Genomic DNA, 22,254 nt, shown 5'->3' on the forward strand with positions numbered 1-22,254 from the left:
TGTAATTCCCTTTCTTAATATTCACAGGGGCTACATTTGAACGTTTTGTGAAAATCTGTTTATTGGAATACGAAGCAAATCGTTTCGTAGCCTTCGTGCATTATTCGTGATTCAATGTTATTCGAGATAAAGAATCGAAGTACTACTACGAAGTACCGAAAGAGTTGCCATTGACAGCGGGGTACATTGCAGTGTACCTCGCTGCTAAGTGGGGTACATTGCAAATATTAGAAGAGCGCATAGCCAATTACTGGACTATTACTAAAGGCGGCACAAAATCATACTCACTAGGGGTGACTATTGAGGGAGGAACACCTATTTCTATAGCGATTGTCTCTTGCAAGCAAGTATTGTAATACTATTGCAATGGCCTTTTTCTCCCTCAGTTTTCTCATTTCAGTCATACGTGTGTGTGTGTGTGTGTGTGTGTGTGTGTGTGTGTTTGTGTGCATTTACGTTGCGCTAAACTCCATAGCTCATAGCGCTAACAGTCAAAGGAAGGCATCATCCCCCCACTTATCCCACCGGGTACCCATTTTCTGCTGGGTGAACACTATTGAGAAAGGGGTGGTGATGGGCTTACACACTTCATTTTCACGCGAGTTTCAACGGTCACACAGCAAAATTTCAGGGCAAATGTGCCTATATTTTTGTCATGTAAACATGGTTTTGATGAGAGTAAAATAAAGTTCAAGAAAGACACACAACATGGATGACGAATAAAGACCGACGAGTTTATTAGCATTTACTTGGAACAGGTGCTTGACATAAGTTCCATGTCCACGTTACCATGGCAACAAAGGGGTCCGCCATAGCCCACGTATACGATAAGACAGAACGCTGTAGCGTAAACAAAACAACATCAACAACAACGACGACGACGATGACGATGACGACACAGACTGCGCCGTGAGAACGTCCACACCGCGATGAAGGAGTGTTCATCTCGATGGCCAGTAACAGGCCGTCGTGCACACACGGTAAGTGGGTTCCCTCCCTCGAGACCGTTTCACCGCTAGGGATCGTCACTTCCTGTAGAGGGAGACAATCCACGTAGACCCCGCAAAATGACACACGGTAATGAGAAACGATTATCCAGCCTTGTTCAGCCGTCGCGCGGCGCCCAGAAAGTCACTGTGTGCAAAGTATGGAACGTTCAAATCATTTCTGCGCACTACGTCATAGATTCGTGTTTACACTGCGTCAGCATTTGCTGCAGTTGAGCACAATTTGAGTCAATCAATTCGCACATACGTGGACGTCATCACATTCCCCTTGTATTCAGTCGTCTGCAAGAGAAGATAACAGTGTGACGGCAGAAACAAACACACAAACACATCTCCATCGCCTTCAAACGCAGCACTCAGCAATATTCCAGCTATATGGCCTGTCAATAACCGAGTCTCGACCAGACAATCCAGTGTTCAACAACATGAGCATCGATGCTCATGCTTTTGATCACTGGATTGTCTGGCCCAGACCGATTATTTAGCTCTAACATTGCTGAGCGTGCCGTATCAAACCCACTCAACCGCTACACATTGTGTAGCCCGTTTCTTCGGTGTGATATTGCTGGAATATTGCTCAAGAACGGTGTAAAATAATACTCACTCACTTACGATGAATCTACTGACATAATGATGTCATTTACACCCACATCATGGATCATGATATCTTTAACTCTATCATAACGTCATTTACATACGGCTAAATGAGCGTAAAGCCGCACTCACTCACTCACTCACTCACTCACACACTCACATGGAGTACTTACGACAAGCATCTTCCCGGAGTCTTGTATCTGTCTCTCGATCTGCATCTCATTCTCCATCTCTGCCATCTTGTGGGTTTCCAGGAACTTCCCATCCTTCGCGGTGATCACGCTCTGAAGCAAATATGTGCGGATGTGGTTCAGGCTACCCCCAGAAGCTACTCTACACAGCAGTATTTCTGTCCTGTCGTTTCCTTGTGCCACAAGCTTGGAAACGGTATAAGAACCTATACCGAAAAGTTGCTTATCCATAACGCTGTGCCATCTCTATGAGGTTCTACCCGTGAGGTTAGAATTGGTGTGCATAATTTTATCATATCTGTACCCGACAATATAGTGGCTGAGAGCAGATGCAAACCGAATCAAATGACATCCAAGGCAACCAATTCACGTGTTCTCCCATCGGCTTCTGTTGCATGTGAACCGGAGCGTGTGATAACTAGAAAATACCAGTAAGTGACAGTAGTTGCTATGGAGGAACAACAAGGCACGCAAGACCAAGCCGTCCAAAGGGCCGCAAGTCGTTATAAAGAGTTACGTCCCTTGGGCACGCCGTAACTCAACAATCGTGGGTGCATCCCAGTTCACATTTTCAAGAACAAGATTACAGATTATTACTGTTTATGGCCCATTCGACCAATGGTACAGACAAAAAAATTCGTTTTATCCGTGTGCTCGCTATAAGCATGTTCGACATACAGTGTACAGTTGTACAGTGTATAAGTGTACAGTTCACTGTATGCGTTTCTCTGTTGTTGGGTTCAACCATGCTTCGATCTTTCCGCGCGCTAAGGTGACCACGACCGAGCGTAAAACACCAACCAAGACAGAATATTGGCCACAAGCAGTAAACGAAATATCCACTGGCCCGTGGCTGGTAAAAATCCAGTCGGGTCAGCGAATTTCCACAGTGACTGGCCTGGCTGGCTAGTAAATTTTCATGGGGTCATTTTGTAAATGCACCATTCTCTCCGACTTGTTAACTTAGCATAACTAACCGGACAGGCTAGCAAAATTTGGAAAATACATATCTCGGATACTGGCCACAATTGGCGGTTTCAACATGGCGGTCGAGGCGGAAATTTTTCATTTCGAGACAAAACTGCCAGCAGACGACGGCCGCAACTGTCATGCCTTCAGATGCCTTCAAGGTTTGGTCCGAGTTATTTAAAGATAAAACAACAAAACAAACAAAACTAGTATGGTTATAACATGGAATGTGTGGTCCTCTGCAGAAATTAACCAACGTTAGTCCCTGGATGGAAGATCGTGTTTGGCAGCTATACCCCGGAGAGTTTGTAGAAGTTCAGCCCTGCCCCACAACAGAGCACACTTGTCTCACCTTAGGCAAGTGAGTTTGTTCCTGCACTGTCCCTGTTGACCTCGCAGTTAATGGGTACCGGGTGGGATACGATTGTTACCATTCTAGCGCCCGTTAGCGCTTTGAGAATGCACAAGTGCGTGAAAGCAGGCGCTTTATTTATAGCCATTATTACAATAACGATCAGTTGCGATGCAATTCAAACATTTGAAACGGTTTCAAATTTATAACTGGTTGGGTATTTTGTACACTGCAACAGGAGTATGTGTGCAGACTGTACCCTTCCTGTCTGCAGGATGGTTAAAAGCAGCCAGATCGGTCTATTAACAAGCTGGCATGTGCTCACCAACGGTTTTTCGAGCCCACATTTAAAGCCGTAAAGTTAAGTGTGTGGCACCCCACCCAGGTCGCTAGCTAATTACTTCAGACTCAAGGTGAGGATTTGTGCTTGGTTTGTAACCGAGGCGATCTCAGCTCAATTACTTCAAGCTTTCATTTTTTAAAAACTTGGAAAAAGTAAGTTTCCTTAAAGCTTGAAATATGGCTGTGTGTGTTCTGCGGTTTTCGTTAGCGAACTTGTGTAAACGCCGCGTGTTCATTTATACACGGCCTTTCAACACATATACTGTCTGTATCCTAACGTCACTTACAACTTTTCGTATATCATGACATATTCCCGAATTATATAATAACGTCATTTACTACTCGTAGATTATAATTATATATCTAATATATCGCAGCGTCATTTACAACTACATGTATATCATATACCATGATCATATAATCATTTTATTTACTTCTAATAGATTAATATATATATCTAATATATCATAACATCAGTTACCACTCATTTATCATAATATATCAAATTCTATCATAACGTCATTTACAACTACTCATAGTATATCTAATTATATCAGAACGTCATATACAACTACTCATAGTATATCTAATTATATCAGAACGTCATATACAACTACTCATAGTATATCTAATTATATCAGAACGTCATATACAACTACTCATAGTATATCTAATTATATCAGAACGTCATATACAACTACTCATAGTATATCTAATTATATCAGAACGTCATATACAACTACTCATAGTATATCTAATTATATCAGAACGTCATATACAACTACTCATAGTATATCTAATTATATCAGAACGTCATATACAACTACTCATAGTATATCTAATTATATCAGAACGTCATATACAACTACTCATAGTATATCTAATTATATCAGAACGTCATATACAACTACTCATAGTATATCTAATTATATCAGAACGTCATATACAACTACTCATAGTATATCTAATTATATCAGAACGTCATATACAACTACTCATAGTATATCTAATTATATCAGAACGTCATATACAACTACTCATAGTATATCTAATTATATCAGAACGTCATATACAACTACTCATAGTATATCTAATTATATCAGAACGTCATATACAACTACTCATAGTATATCTAATTATATCAGAACGTCATATACAACTACTCATAGTATATCTAATTATATCAGAACGTCATATACAACTACTCATAGTATATCTAATTATATCAGAACGTCATATACAACTACTCATAGTATATCTAATTATATCAGAACGTCATATACAACTACTCATAGTATATCTAATTATATCAGAACGTCATATACAACTACTCATAGTATATCTAATTATATCAGAACGTCATATACAACTACTCATAGTATATCTAATTATATCAGAACGTCATATACAACTACTCATAGTATATCTAATTATATCAGAACGTCATATACAACTACTCATAGTATATCTAATTATATCAGAACGTCATATACAACTACTCATAGTATATCTAATTATATCAGAACGTCATATACAACTACTCATAGTATATCTAATTATATCAGAACGTCATATACAACTACTCATAGACCATAATATATCATAAGTATATCATAACGTCAATTACAACTGCTGACTGACGATGTCATACCTAACTATTTCATAACGTCATTTACTACTCATAGATCATGATATATCTAATTTATATCATACATCATTTACAACTAGTCAGATCATAACTTATCGATCTCGAACATAACGTCATATAAACATTGCAGAATATGTTTCCGTGTCAAAAAGACGCCAGCACATCTGTACCAAAAGTGCACCAAGCATTTCGGCGCCAAGAAACCGCCGTTTGACTTTAACCATGACAACGACTCAAGCTATCCTTCCAATATCGCATCATATACCTACAGGTATCGTGTTGTATAACGCCGCCTTTGACTATACTGCAGCTACCTGACCAGGCGGTCCGTAAAGAATAGAAGCCTGACCATCGTTTCTTGTTTACTGCGCAGCTGAGTGCGATAACCAGTCCTTGCTCACGGAAACCTCAGGCGAGTTCAGAACCATGAGCGCCCGGGCGATTGCCTCCCTCATGCGCTCGCATGGGTCCTGAACGGATGCGAGCGCTTGCTTTCATTAAACCATTCGTGACCATCTCGTGTTATTCCGTGAAAAGCCGAATAGCTTTTCGTCTTTTGTCGGAGGTTACGGAAAGGGGCGAGTGGTGACGAATGACACTAAACATATAAAAGACAAAATATTACGGATGTCAACTTCTTCTTTACACAACGTTTCTTGGCTATTCCTTGCCCATTCGTCAGGTTGATGCTAACTAATGATAAAGTTGTTTTTTTTAAACATGGTCGCCATCATTGTTTGCTAGGTGAGACAGCTGTGAGGATGGTTCGCGGGCGCTCGCGGGCGCTCCTCCGGACACAGGCGTACAGGATTGAGCGTTCGCGGAAATCGTAGAAATTTCAAAACGAGGCTCTTCCGCGGGAAAACTTTGACGGTCTGGTGCGGATATTATATAAGACTCATTGTGCATTACAGAACTACACTGAATAAGCGCAAAAAATAATAAAAAACAACAACCAAAAAACCCAAAAAAAACCCAAAACCCCACATAACAATCATGTAACCAGTGAGCTAGATACATTGTGAATCATTTTACGACTGCATCAAACAAGGGCAGTCTGTGACTTCGTTGTTAAGGAGGACTGCCTAAACCTAGATATAAAATATAGAAATACGGTGCTATCAAAGTTTAAAATTAAAATTCATTTGTAAATATCATTTCTTATGAAACAAGGAATTGGAATTCAGTGTAACCACAGGTGTTTGTGGTGCCTATTTGAACTTTCACATGAGAAGATTCGGATCGGCTGAAAAGTAGGTCATTGTCTGAATAGGTTAATGAAACTCACGTTTCGGTATGACAATCCAGTGGTCAACTGCATGATCATTGATCTACGATGACATTTGTCAACCAAGTCAGCGAGCCTGACCATCCGATCCCACTAGTCGTCTCTTACGACAAGCACGGGTTGTTGAAGACCATTTCTAACCCGGGTCTTCTAGGGCTTCACATCACAGATTATAAAGCACGTGTCTACCTTCATTGGAGTGCCGTCAAGGTTGGCGGAGTCGTACGGTTCCCCAATCTTGAACCTAAACTGTCGTCCATTGGGGACGTCTGCCACGCCAACGTCGATGATCCATTCGTCACCATCTTTGTTATAGGAGATGACAGTTTTCGAGCACTTGTAGAAAGTTGTTTTATCACTGGCAAGACCTTGAACAGAGAATGCAGTAATGTCATTCAAAGCATATATAATAAAAGAGACAAAACGTTTCCACATCCAGTGCCATCTGTGAGACATATCTGCTAAGGTTTGTTGTCATTTTGCTCACCTGAAAAAAAAACAACTTAAAAAAATAGAAAAAAAGGAATGGACAGCATGGTACAATATACGTTGTTCACTGGTCATGACGTGGAAATAATTAACCATCAAACCATGGGCCCCGAGAGACCTGTGAACAAAGTTTTTGTCTTACCGATTACCTTACATCATACATTAATAACATTGCAATGAACACTGTTGGCAACTCATTCGGTACATCGTGGTAGTACTTCGTTATCTCGAAACACATTGAATCACACATGATGCACGGAAAATACCGATGTTTTGCGAATGCAAATTGATGAAAGGGAGCCAACTCCAAATTTGCTTTTCTTGTGTCGTCTGCAAAATCTAGCGATGACTTCGCTTTCCAATAAATACATTTTTACAAAACGTCCAAATGCAGTCCCTGTGAATATTAGGAAGGGGAATTACTCCGCGGCGACTTTACTAAGACATTACCTGTGGGAAAAACAGCAAGATGCAAGATTCGAATCGTTTAATTCACACAGGTTGGCTGAAGTGTATGATCCGATACCTATGCTTCAAACACTTCAAAATTAACAGACGGTATTCGGTAAGATAAATTAATATTAACATTATAAGTTTTTCACTGGTCTCTCGGGGCCCATGGGTTAATGTACACCAACCCATGCCCCCTCGTGACCAGTGAACAACTTATAATGTTAATTTTAAATCGTTCGAAGCATGGGTAAGTGTTTTTGTAGCCATCTCTAGATTTACAGATTTACATTTATCTCCCTTCCATCTATTTGCATTCGACAAACATCGGTAATTTACGTGATTCAGTGTTATTCAACATTACTACCACGAAGTACCAAATGAGTGCGGCATTCACATCGGGTACATTGAATATAATAGAGGAGCTCTCAGCCAATCAGAAAGTGACATTTACGTGTGAGGTAAGATAAGTAAAACTAGAGATTTGCTTCGAAAAACACTGTGTTCGGTTACAAAGGAACTAAGGGTCTATTGTGTTCTGTAATCCCCAACGAGAGATAGTTCTAGGACACCAAAGATCTATTCTGTTCAGGAATCCCTGATAAGAGACAGTTCTATGCATATGGAACCAAGGATCTATTCTGTTCAGGAATCTCCACTGTGAGACAGTATTAGGTCTCCGAAGATCTATTCTGTCTTGAAATCACCAATGAGAAACAGTTCTATGGCACCAAGAATCTACTGTGTTCCTTAATCCCCTTTGAGTGACCACTTTCAGTTTGGGGGCACAGAGGATCTATTCTGCCCACGAAACCCCATCGAGAAACAGATTTTGGGCACCAAGTATCTTGTCTGTTCCGGAATTCCCATTGAGAGATAAGTCTAGATTCCGAATATCACCTGCAACAAGCCATAACATATCTACCAGCACATTGCCAAGAATACGTCAGCTGAAGAACTCCTTACTGAGGGTTACGTGTCTGAAGTCAACTTCTGTCCAAGTAACAGGCATCATCCGCAACCAGACACCATTATGTCATTTCCACTAAATGCCAACCCCACTATACACGTTTCCCCACATACTCCACTAATAGCTGACAACACAGAGCATATTAGTACGCGGTAAAAATATCCATGGTGGGTAATCTTAGCTGAATGACATTTCCAGTTTCGGGCAGCAAAGTATTAAATGGAACACTGACCTTTCTGATCGACAGTGCCAGACACTTATTCAGTATGTCAAGAAATGTTTTGAAGCCATTTATTCTGATCGATAACTTTATATTCATGGAGTGAAAGTCTTTCTCAACGTCATGAAGCATAGACGCGTCCCAGAGAGATACGCGGCTCAACTTGCCGTCTTTTCCAGGGCGTTGTAACGTTGCTGTCAAACAGTCATAGCGGGCAGTCAGTAAACGTAGATGAATGTTTGACAAAAATAGTTCCTCTTTGTTAACTCCAGTTATTCTTTTACAGTTTCTTATTTCTGACTTGTCCTTAGCATCAGCCAGCCCCTAACGTTTGAAAAAAAGATATCTGCATTTTGAATTCAGGTTAGTTAATGTTTTCCATTCTGAAGCTGAAAGTTTTTATTTAACCCCAAGATTCATGTCGCAGGTGACTTGAAAATTTGGAACGGTTGTGAGGATTTGGAAGACCAACAATTGTGAATTAATGCTGAGGTGAAAAAAATCGATTTTCCTATCGTTATGTTGAAAGTGGTAAAAAGGGGGAATTCTTTATGCTGCTTGTTACACGAAGCGGTATTGAGAAAGTATGAATACAATGTCAGTAGTCCAAACACAGGAAGCAGATAGGCAGAAGTGAGGGATACATTAGAAGGCCTTCAGAGTATTTCGTCTAACAGTTACTTTTCAAATAAATAGCTTGTGCAGGGCGTCAAATATACTTGTGTCAAATAATCGAAGTTAGTTCTGGCAGCATGTAAGGGAGTTCTGATCAATTATGGAACCGGTCACGTTACAGCGTGTCATGTTGACACGCGTACCTGGCACGCGGCGCACGCTTCAGTCTCAGGATGATAGTGTCGTGTTCCCGTGCTAGACATACCTGCTGCATCTCACATACAGGATGAGGACAGACCCTCCCCACTGGACCAGGGCTGGGATCATCCCGTGGGGTCGTGGTGCGAGGGTGGGCGGGGCGGTCTTTAAGTTTAGCATGGCATAGCGAGAGAGGAGTTTAAACTTTGTTAAAATAATTGGGATACCTGCTTATCTTGTCTCCGCAGAAATGTTGGAAATGTTAAGAGATGCACGCGCTGGCAGTCGCCCCTTGCCAAATCGTGTCTGGAATTCCTGGCTCCCCCTGGGGAACGTGTGTGAGACTGGGGAGATGCCAGTTTGATGCGAGGGGTGGTCTCGTGCCGCTCGGGTTGGGGACCGGTGATCGAGTAAGGGTAGGGGGCACTTTTCGGGAGGATATGTTGAGTGAAGTAGGTGGCATCGAGTCCACATCGGTGTGTGGTCTCTGGTGGTACACTGTGTCGAGGTGCTTGGAAGTGTGATGTGTGCAATAAGGTGCGGCGGGGTGCGGTGCGGTGCGGTGCGGTGCGGTGCGGTGGGGTGGGGTGGGGTGGGGTGGGGTGCGGTGCGGTGCGGTGCGGTGCGGTGCGGTGCGGTGCGGTGCGGTGCGGTGCGGTGGGGTTGGGTGCGGTGCGGTGCGGTGCGGTGGGGTGCGTGCTGTGTGGCATGAAGTGTTGTGTAGGATGTAATGGGATGCGGTAAGTTGTGGTAGCGTGCTGTTTTGGTTCGGTGGGTAGTCTGTCATACAGACCCTGAAACACTTATACCCAAGAAAGCCCCCGTAAGTCTAGAAAATGAGGCAAAATCTTGATTTCCAGAGCTTCAGGAAAATGATAAAAGACTCAGGGCTTCTTTTCAAGATATTTTTTTCTCTATGAACTAATGGAATGTTCTCCAGTTGTACAACACAGATCGCAAGCCACTGATCTGCAGATACCGTGCTGAACAGTAACAGACCCAGTCGAGTAGTCAGTGCCGATACACATCTAACGGCGCAAACCTCATGTCGCTGTTGAACTATGATTATGCCTTTCACGACTACTTTGTAAATATAATTTCTTTCTTTGTACACATACTTTTTGTAAACCTGATGAACAGTCACTTAAACGGCAAAGATTGAGTTGTTTGGAATTGCCCTATCTAGTTATCTCTTCCGAATACTGTGGAAGAAAGCTCTTGTGTTGAGTTTATGTGCCGAGATCTGTGTGGCCGGTACATTCCACATGCGTTACGACGTTATGTCCTATCGCTGTGATCACTGGTTTAACGCCTCATGTTTCTAACAGCAATAAAAATTGCGAATTGTAAACTGTTATCAGTGGCAAGGATATCTTTCTGAGGCAATGAGGTTTGTTTTTTAATCGGCAAAACTGCACAGTCTGAAGAAGATGCATGTCACGTGTACTCACGCCGGGCCTGTACGCACCAATACAGTGAACAGTACAACTTTGTGCATCCAATTTCTGGTGTCCACCGTAATGCTATTTATGGACGATCAGCCTCTTTATTTAACTATGGCGACATTTCGGTATACGTTCTTTTACCACTTTCAAGCATACTCACTCACTAACTTCTGCACCTAAAGGAACTGGTCGATATTCTGGGAAGGGACATGTTAATAGTTTAGAAAATGATATCTTTAAGAACATATTGTTTTGTCTAAGTTTATATGAAACTATTCCTTGGGTTCCAAGACTGTCATCAAGGGTGGAGGGCAGACAAATTCAGTGATCAATAGCGTGAGCATCGATCTACGAAAAACACGCCAGATTAATTGAATATAGCGGAAAATGTGTCTCATTGATTTTTGTTTTTGTTTGTATTTAAGGTCGCACTCAGCAACATTCCTGTGAATAACCGAGTCTGGACCAGACACTCCAGTGACCAACAACATGAGCATCAATCTGCGCAATTGGGAACCGATGGCATGTGTCCAAGTCAGCGAGCCTGACCACCCGATCCCTTTTGTCGCCTCTTACGACCGGCCATCTGAAATGCTACGGGATCAGTTGGTAAACAACCTTAGAGTTACGTCAGTCGTAAGTCTGTGTTAAGGTATGCGAGTTACGATCACATTAGCGCTAAGATCGCTATGTACAACGGCACCCTTGAATACAGCCTACATATAGCTGGAATATTGATGAACAACCACACTGTAGACTGTTAGTCGTATGAAAAACTTCCTACGACGTACAAGCCACAGCGTGCAATGGTGGGTGCTCAGCACAAACCTTTCGTTGTGCAACGGTCATAGTACAGCGTGCACTGACGAATGTAAAAGATAACACAGATTAGTGCTAACATCACTTGGCAGTGAACCGATCTACGCTATCACATCCTGAAGCAGATTCAAGTCGACTAATCCGATCGCAATACTTCTTGGATCTTTTTACAACGTTTGTCCCGGTCGATCCCGTTCTTGGAACCTCTCGTCCGCTGATATCGTAGAGTAAAGCATGGAGAACCGTCAAACGCATTCATAACCCTTCATGGGTGCAATATGCTACGCTCAGTTATGGCGCTACTCGTCTGGATACTGGAGGAATGTTTAGGCGTAAATCTCAACGTACTCACTCTCTCACCCACTCACCGGCGCCCTGTACTACTGATGATGCCGCGGAGCGTTGAATCCAAAGACGTTACTGGGGCTCCTCACCAACCTAGCAAGATGTACACACAACAAAGCTCAACCGGACGGGCGGTCGTATTGTATTTTGACTGTCTGCTCATTGTGAACATTGTAAGTGATAGATTTGCACCCTGCAGTAAGTGGGCACCCGGTAGTGAGGGGCTTGAAATATTGTGCCCGTGAGGGAACTCGGGTGCTCTGCGTGGCGAACGAGCTTTTTAACAATTAAGGTACCCCTTTATTTTTGGATTTATCTCAAAGTGACTGAGAAAGCAGTACTCGTGTCAGATTAGACCGGCGACGAATCAAACTTACCAATAAATCAAATTATTGGAGTCTAGATCCTTTGCTGAATATAAATGCGGCAATTTACCCTCCTAGTGGGACTCTGCTGTCATTTTGAGCGTCGTGAGCTCCACATCACTGCCAGGTATCTTCAGTATGCATTTATGAGGTATTTGGTACGGTAACTGAGGTAAATGAAGCTGCACAGAGTTTATTACACCTCAGGAGTGCGGCAATAACTGTCATCTCAGCGGTGATGAACAGCCTGGCGCCATTCATGAAGGATGGTAGCAGCTATATTCTCATCGCGATGTGTGTGTCGTCTAGTCTGTGTGCGTGTGAGTTGACTTGAGATAGCATGTGAGTCGTTTGACCTGTGTGCGCACGCGTTGAGTTTGACTTTTATGGACGTGTTTGTCGTCTGGTGTGTTCCTGCATGTTTGTCATTTGACCAGTGTGCACATGGCTGTCTGTAGCCTGTTTGCACATGTATGTAGTTTAGGGTGAGTGCGCGTGTGTCATCTGGCCTTTGGTCTGTGCGCGCATGCGATTGGTCTTGTATATAAACTACCCATCAAACGTTTAGACTCACTATTGTAAATGTACCTACTCAACTATTCTAAACTGGATTTTGCAAAATATGCGGTACTGTTTACATATGAACTGATGTATTGTAAAACAAATTCGTAACGTTGAAAAGATTATTGTCATGAGTTCAGTAAAGGATGCAACTCAGTGAAAATTGGCGAAGTCTTTAGAAAACATTACACCAACTCGCAGCATTTCACATGGGCAGAATCTGTTTCAACCAACTGACTACCAGACCATCACCGCTGTCATATTGCTGAGTGCGGCGTTCAACAACAAACCAACCAGCCAATCACCTAGTTCCATCTCGTCCTTAATACAAGCAGGAACCCCACGTTCTCGCAGATACAGGCGCACCTATCACTTCATTGCCTTAATCTACCTCCAGGGGAGCGTCCCTCCCCCATGTTATGGCTACATGGTTGAGGTATTCCACATCGTGACCTTCAAGTGTCGACCACACTTGGGAGACCAAGTGACGAGGCAGAATACTGGCGGCGGACTGAGGAAATCTCATTCAGTTTAAGAGACAGGTGCCCAGTCTTACTAGACAGTGCATTGAAATAGTTTATCTCCTGAACAGGTTGGCGCGTTCGAAACTGCATCTGAGGTCGGAGGATTAGCGATACACACCGGTTGTTCCATGTGCAGCTGCCGATGAGGTGCCATGATATACCAATGTAAGTATATCAGGCAAATGTATCATCAACCTTGTGATAGCATGGCAGGTGGCGCGGGTGCATTTTATACAATAAACAAGCAGTACCTGCTTGTGGTTAAGCACTATGTGCGCGAGTTGGGTTCATTTCAATGAGAAGTGTATAGTCAGGAACATTTTATGAGAAACCCGAGACCGCAGATTGAAGCACTTATCGGAAACCAAAGACAACGATCAGCACGAATTTAGGATTCTTACTACGATCAGCGTATCCAGATACAGTAAGGGGCTCAACTCCACAGAACAAGTAACGACGACTCTACCAGCCGTACGCAATGCCATAGTCCGGAGATGGTGATTTATGTCTCTCTTGGTAGATCAGCACCGAGCGATTACGATTATTGTTTTCATTTCCGTTTTACAAATATCGGATAACATAACATTACGGTCAGGTCAGATGGACCTTTCCACTGCCGGATGAGTGATTGACTTTAGTTCTACGCCGAACTCAGCAATATTCCACGGCTACATCGAGTCTCTGCCGGACAATCCAGTGATCACCTACATGAACATCGATCGCCATGGGGATATGATGACTGACCACCCGATCCCGTTAGTCGCCTGACATGGGTTACTGAAGACCAATTCTAATCTCCACCGACAAACCACAGCATCGTTTACCACTTCGGAGAGTGTACTTTCTTATCAGGAACCCTTGAAAGGCATGATACGCGATATTCCAAATTACAGTATAAAAGCTTTAAGACCCATCCAGTCCTGATCAACTTTTTTTTATCTCGCGCTCAGTTGGTCCTTTAACATGGAGGAAAGAGATTTTCCATATCTCATGGAAAGTACATTCTACAATACAGTCGTGTCCATTTATTAGACATTTCATAATTTTCTTTTCTTCAGTTACAAACCTTGGAATGAGGAATTATGCCAAAATATTTTAACAATACAGATACAAATAACTTTGAAAAAGAATTTACGGACCGATTGATTCCGAACATTCTGAGAATGCCAAAAGAGCTCGGGGAAAGAAATCCGTAAATTTTCTAGGTTTGTCTTGGAGTCATATATTGGACCATTTTGTGGGAACGTCTCCGGATCATACTCCTAACCAACTTTATAGCAGATGTAACGATAAATCAAGAGGCGTGTCCGTACGCTAATATAAAACAACCCATATCCACCCAAAAAGCGCTAATCTTGCGGCGCATACCAGCAGTGACGCCAGTTTATACAACAGTATCGTTTTCACGACACATCGATTTGTACAAAACACCATGCTATTACAGTTTATCTTCATGAATATCGGTTACACTTAAAAGAACAAGATCATCCTCTATATCTCCATGGCTTGCATTTCGGTACACCTGCCTGAATCGGTTGTCGTGGTGCTTGAGATTGCAAATTACTTGCCATGATTTTCAGTAACGTTTTCAAACCGTCGCCATGAAGGCACGGCAAGGGAGCTAGATCATATTAAACTCATGGGCAAAAGAAACTTATCACTTTAAAATTTCCATTTACGCTTCTAAACAAAACTGAACTAGGTAAAACATACTGAGAAAACATTCGCTAAAACACATTTTTAAGCTGAGTAGCAAGCAAAAAACCCGAGATATTGTGATTTTCGTGAAAGCACGAAAAACAGTGAAAAAGGTTTTTTGAGTGTAACCAAAAGTTCTCGTGCACATTGGTTGCATAAATACAGCTGTTCGACAGTGCAATCATGCATTATCAAAAAGCATATCAAAGTTATGCCACGACTGTCATCGGAGCAACGCAATAGGGCCATCGGTATGGCCCATATGGGGGCGTCACAACGTCAGATTGCCAGAACATTCCACTGCAGCCAGGCAACAATCAGCAACCTCCTGAGACGTTTTCAGCAGACAGGTCAGACCACTGACCGTCCAAGATCAGGTAGACCAAGGGTTACGACGCCCGCCGAAGACCGCCATATCCGTACGATACACCTACGGAACAGATTCGTCACAGCGACGTCAACGGCGACCACAGCCTTGGGACACCGCATCAGCAGACGAACCGTACTAAGACGTCTCCGTGCTGCTGGTATCAGAGCTCGCCGTCCATTCCGTGGAATGCCCTTGACCCGCCAACATTGTCAACGTCGGCTGCAGTGGGCACGAACAGTACGTCGGTGGCAGCGACGTGACTGGCAGAGAGTGCTCTTCACTGATGAAAGTCGTTTCAACTTGTACAGAAATGATGGCCGAGCCCGTGTATACCGACGTAGAGGTGAGCGATTGGCGAGGAACTGCATTCAAGAGGTGCACCCATTTGGAGGAGGTGGTATCATGGTGTGGGGTGGGATTTGTGCTGATCAGAGGACACAGCTTGTCATCCTGCATGGAAATCTGACAGCCCAAAGGTATAGGGACGAAGTCTTGAGGCCAGTTGTTTTGCCCTTTGTGCGTCAACAGCCAAGAGGTGTTCTTTTGCAACAGGACAATGCACGTCCGCATACTGCCAGAATCGTTGAAGATTACCTCAACAACGCCAACATCAACGTTTTGCCCTGGCCAGCACGTTCCCCAGACATGAATCCCATTGAACACCTCTGGGATCATCTCGACAGACAGCTAAGACAACGACAGCAACCACCAGCAAATCGCCAACAATTGGAGCAAGTTCTCTTGGAACTGTGGCAGAGGATTCCTCCTGACGTCATCAGGCGTTTGACGACATCAATGCGGAGACGTGTACTAGCGTGCATTGATTCAAGGGGTGGACACACTAGGTACTGAGTGCTCAGACACTTCCAAGATTCAGTTTTCCACACACTCTGTGAATGCAATCCTCTGTGTAAACTTTCACGTCCACCCCATGTGTCATCTACCTCACTTCCTGCATGCATGAACATTGACAGGGCATCAACAAATACAGTTTTTGCTGTGTAAATGGCTTATCTTTCTTATATAAACATTCTTTCTGACATTTTTTTGTTTTTGTCGTTTTTAACACAAATAATGTCGGGTGATAAGTTTCTTTTGCCCATGAGTTTACTTGGACATCGCAAGATTTAGGAACAAGACGACATCCTTTCCATCAAAAGCAATTTAAAGGTTTTCTTTTGCGCTTGTAACCGATGCCAATACAGAGTTTCTCGCTAATTCGTTTATTATTACTGACTGGTACTGGCTCCAATGGTGTTGATAACTCCAATATTCGGGCTGGTTTATAACTCGCCCTCTGATTGGTCGGATGGACCTAATGACGTCACAAATCAAACTGGCTAATGGAAAAAAGATCTAGGACTGTCTGTCTCACAGTCTCTGAAGTGATTCCCGTTCTTTCTTTAGTGCAAAAAACACAAATGAAGCAAGTCTGTATTTTCCACTGGTCCTGAATCTCACAGCTTACTAGGGCTCATTTCAAATGGAGCAATTTGGTTCAATCAAACGATTGTGAGTGTATTTTCTGAGAGAAACACAACGTTATTGAAAGTTGTTGTGGCATCCAATATATTAACTTTATCAAATGCAAGTTAACATTAGAAACCAATCTCGGCAAGGACGATAATGTCAGCTGAAGGAAGTCATGAGGTCTGAATTTGACGAAAAGCTGAACTACTCAACTGCCAGCTATGAAGTTTTGAATGTTACACTCAGTCATACATGCACAAATCTCCTGGATGATGCATCATCAAAATATTCGGTAATCCTTTTTCGTTCCCTTTTTTCACATCTAAGCGTAGATGATAGACGGAAAGAGTGAACGAATTAAAGGAAAACCGGCGAATTATTTACTCAAATAACGTAAATACCGAGAAAATTACAGAAGTTACATCCTGTCCCCGGCTTTGCATACGAGTACGACACAATGGCGTCATGAGATCATGCTATGGCATCGGGACATCATAACATGTCACTATGACCATACCACGCTAAATCTGTGGTATTCTGAGACAACTCCATAACACTCCATGAAACCATTGGAATATTACAAGCGTCGTACAATCATAATCACTCCATCAGTCGTACTAACAAATAACATCCGGTTGAAAGATGCTCTGTCAAGCCGGATGTGCCTATCAATACACTAAAGACGTCCTGCGGGCCCTGGTTCTCCATCTACGTTCATAACTCCATACGTAGCCTTGCAACGAGGCTGTACTAAATACTAAGCTCATTCCATGATTTAATGCTATCTTATAAAGAGGCAAATCTAGATAAGAGGGCAGTACAGCTAATGACGCCAGTCTGTTAGAGAGGTGTTTAATATTTTTCAGAAATTGTCATTTATACTATTAATAATGCTGAAGGACAGGTATTACAAATATGTACCCCAGGTACGTCCCTGCATTCAGAAATGAAGCCTAAACGAAATCAAAATACGTAAACATACCCGGTATTCTAAACGGGGGACCAGCACATATTCTACTACCAAAACCCGAAACCGTATGAAATTTAACTGATTGCGAGTGGTATTGCACAATGTGTAACATTCGTTATTGTTCTCGTTTCTTATACAACGCAATCAAATGTATCTAACACAACAGTATTGCAATTTAGATCAAGAAAACGACACAAGGCGGAACAGACTCGTTGTAGGGTATGTTTATGTGTTCTCAATTTGGCTTGGATACACTTCTGTATCCATGGCACCCGTGCCGACTGCGATACCTTCAGCATTAATTATTACCTTAAACTTGTGCAACTCGAGCCTCATACCTACCTCTATCACCTTAACATTAGATACATTCCAGTGAATAAACGCCTTTGAATGAACGGCGGAAACACGATACACCTTTATCACCTGGAAACACACAGGCGGTGAAAATGCTTATCTCGTACGCCAATATTCAACACTCAGAATTTACGTAAATAAAGTATTTTATGAGAAAAGCTGTCACCCACGATAACCACTTTCCCTGTGAGCTCCACACATCGTTCTTGGTATGCGAGAACAGTGTCTGGAGATTAGACAAGTTGGCACTTCCTAGTATCGAATACCAAACCACTCAGTTGAACGTAAACACTTCAATTTCTTCTCAAACCGCCAAAGACATCAAGGAGGACACGCCCACGGGGTGACGGCGGTACGAGCCGGACAACAACACGAGGCTTGAATTATGTAAGGGGCGTAACCGCGTAACAACTTCCGGTAGGTCGTGCCCGGTCTTGTGATGAGCGGAGAACTGGGTAATATGATAGTCCGGACTGTTTACACAGTTAAACTGCAACCCTGATTGTTTTGTCTGCGTTATTCACGCCTCGCCCACTTTACATTTAAATGATGTTTTGAAAGATCCCGATGTGAAATGGTTATTAAAGGAACCAGACTAAACGGCGAGGCATCACAATGAACAAAGCTGAGTAAATCATAGAATGATCATTCAAAAATAGATGCAGCCAACGCATCAACTATATATAAAAGCTACCATATGACCGATTTCCAAACCAGACAAAATGTAAGCAAACTGTGCACATTTCTTTTCTTTTCTCTTTTTTTCGGATTCCGCTCCGTTATCGGGAAATACTTTGAAGTCAGTTCTTGTAAATAAATACGTCAGCCTTAACTTCTCAGTTTGATTATTTACTCATTAACTTATTAAAGCTATTAGAAAACAGTCACATCGTTCAGAGCAATAATATAATACCAGCCAATCCCAGTCTATGTTTGGGCCATTTGACAATAGTCCGTCAGCAGCAGTGGCAAGACGCTTTCAGTTTGAGTGAGTGAGTGAAATATATTAATTGTATTGTCACCAGCTACACATTGGGTCCCGTGTGAATCTCATAGTGAAATAGGCGTTGCTCATACTATTGACCCCTATTGTTCCCGACCCGGACCTGTACCATCTACAGGAAAGCTTGATTTAACTATTCGTAACACAACCTCGTAAAGCATATACTCGCCCATAATTTCCATGTTCAAATCAGTCGCGCGAGATTCTAGTTAGTAGTATTTACGAACCAATAGGTTTTTGTGAGTTTTCAGGATCTCCGGACATCTTGTCACGACGGGTTCATCAGTGTTAAAGGTTTTAGCGGTGACCGCAGTTATTAATGTTGTCGTAAGCCTAGACTAATGAATATATTTGTAAATTTTGATAGGACTTAAAAACCTCATTCATACTAAAAGAAGCCCAAGGGAGACCGGGCATGCAGAACCTGGACTGTATAGAAAATAATGGTTCATGGACCGTGAAACTGACTATCGTAAGCTGTGTGTAAAATATTTCTATAAAAAATGCTAAGGCAATCTGATACACTTGTTTGCTGGATCGCAATGTCTGCAGGGAAGATAATTGTGATGACATTTTAACACGAACGCCGATGCTAAACGACCATTTCCTCTGTGTCTGGGAATAAATACTATCTCTTGACAAAAACACATTTTGAAGAACCTGCCAGATCGGAAATGCTTCTATTTGAAGCCTTCCAGATCACGCTGACATTTTATTCGCGGCAGACCAGGTACAATTGGAACCACTGTGTCCAGTGACGTCACCGTTGAGGGCATACGTAAATAGGAATAAGGGGAAGGTTACCCACTTATCCCCGCCGACTATCTATTAAAAACAAACTTCTAAAAGACGTTATAAATTTCAAATCAAACCTATCCAATTTATTTTAAGAGACTTTTATAAGTACAAGCCTGGTTTAAAAGATTAACTGGGGTGTTTTTAACCGTGGTTTAAACCCTTACCGTAATTAAAGAGCCAACATGGCTGAACCTGAAACATGTCGTAATTTGGCTTACAAGACTTAAGAGTAAACAATCACTGTGCAGTATGGTGTCTATACTTGTAAACACTCAACCGCTGGATATTTAAGGACGTTAACAAGGAGCTAGTTAATTAAAACTCAAAGAAACTTTAATCTTTTAATGTGAAACAGGTTGGACCTGACTGCGCGTCTGTGTAACTGAGCCCGGATTGAATCATTTCGCCCTAGCCAAGGGATGTGATCAGCGCCAAGGCATGCTGGGAACTTGGACATATTCCTCTCTATGATTGGTCTTCTTTATTATGAAAGGATACATGGAGATAACACAGAATAGAAACACCTAACGGACCACTACAGACGAAACGTCAGGCTACAGTGGTGCATAATAAGCATTAATTTAAGCCGTTAATATGACCTTTTGAGACCTCGGAACCGGTGTAGAACTGGCACTTCAGTAACCCATGCTTGTCGCAAGATGAGACTAACGGGATCGGGTGTCCCGACTTGCTGACTTTGTTGATAGTGAATGGTACATGTCCTTATATGGCGTAGATCGATGCTCATGCTGTTGATCACCGGTCTGATCACCATTGTCTGGTCCAGGCTTAGTTATTTACAAACTGCTGTCGTAAAGCTGGAATATTACTGAGTGAGGCGCCAAAGTACAGAGAAGCAAACAAACAATCAGATCTTGGAAAAGCGTGACACGTGAAGCGTGAACTTAACATTCGTGAAAAGTGTCCCTGACGTTTACATCATCATCTGATGTAGTTGTCGACGCCGAGCGAGAGCTGTACGCGTTGAAACAGTCCACTTCGCCACATATCACCTACAAGTGAACGGAGGAATCAAGGGAGGTAATTCCAAACACACCTCCCGTGCAGATCTGAAAAGTTTTGTGTTTCAGCCACATAGGTGGTAGGCAAACTACGTGGGCAGTAGATGCACGTGCAGCACACATGTCAACAGGTCGTCGGGAGCGGAGTCCTCGCCTCCTTGATCCGACACGCCGACTACGACGTGATGATAGGAGTCTTGTCAACACCCACGGCGATCAACCCAGCCTCTCGTGGAGCCACACCCACACTTCTGGAGAGGTGAAGCACCAGAAAGGGTCCTTGTACAGCAGATGACTGGGTTCCCGTGTTGCGGACGGCTAACGTAAATAACGCGCGCGCACTGACTGGCAAGGAAGCAAAATCCGGGTGTACAATATCGAATGATATATAAATCCGTTGAATGTGGTATTTGTAATGATATTTGGAATCTGTAATAGTCGTCGTAGTTTCCCTGGTTAGTGGCAGGGGTGGTGGTGGCGGTGGTTGTACTACTACTACTACTACTACTACTACTACTACTACTACTACTACTACTACTACTACTACTACTACTACTACTACATGTACTACTACTACTACTACTACTACATGTACTACATATACTACTACTACATGTACTACTACTACTACTACATGTACTACATATACTACTACTACATGTACTACTACTACTACTACATATACTACTACTACATGTACTACATATACTACTACTACATGTACTACTACTACTACTACATATACTACTACTACATGTACTACATATACTACTACTACATGTACTACTACTACTACTACATATACTACTACTACATGTACTACTACTACTACTACTACTACATGTACTACATATACTACTACTACATGTACTACTACTACTACTACTACATATACTACTACTACATGTACTACTACTACTACTACTACTACATGTACTACATATACTACTACTACATGTACTACTACTACATGTACTACTACTACTACTACATATACTACTACTACATGTACTACTACTACATGTACTACTACTACTACTACTACTACATATACTACTACTACATGTACTACTACTACATGTACTACTACTACTACTACTACTACTACTACAACATATACTACTACTACATGTACTACTACTACATGTACTACTACTACTACTACATGTACTACTAC

At 42.4% G+C, this 22,254-nt stretch overlaps 1 protein-coding gene across 1 annotated transcript in view; it reads right to left on the reverse strand.

Moving 5' to 3' along the window:
• Window positions 1-713: 713 nt before the first annotated feature.
• Window positions 714-22,254, reverse strand: part of LOC137273530 (fatty acid-binding protein, heart-like) — a 44,264-nt gene continuing 22,723 nt past the window's right edge. The window contains exons 2-4 of the mRNA XM_067806260.1: window positions 6,581-6,759; window positions 1,775-1,885; window positions 714-1,289 (exon numbers count right to left, since the gene is read on the reverse strand). Coding sequence (XP_067662361.1) covers window positions 1,236-1,289; window positions 1,775-1,885; window positions 6,581-6,759 — 344 coding nt within the window. The 3' untranslated portion in view covers window positions 714-1,235. The remainder of the gene's footprint in view (window positions 1,290-1,774; window positions 1,886-6,580; window positions 6,760-22,254) is intronic.

The sequence above is a fragment of the Haliotis asinina genome, chromosome 2 (assembly GCF_037392515.1).
Source record: "Haliotis asinina isolate JCU_RB_2024 chromosome 2, JCU_Hal_asi_v2, whole genome shotgun sequence".
Taxonomy (NCBI): domain Eukaryota; kingdom Metazoa; phylum Mollusca; class Gastropoda; order Lepetellida; family Haliotidae; genus Haliotis; species Haliotis asinina.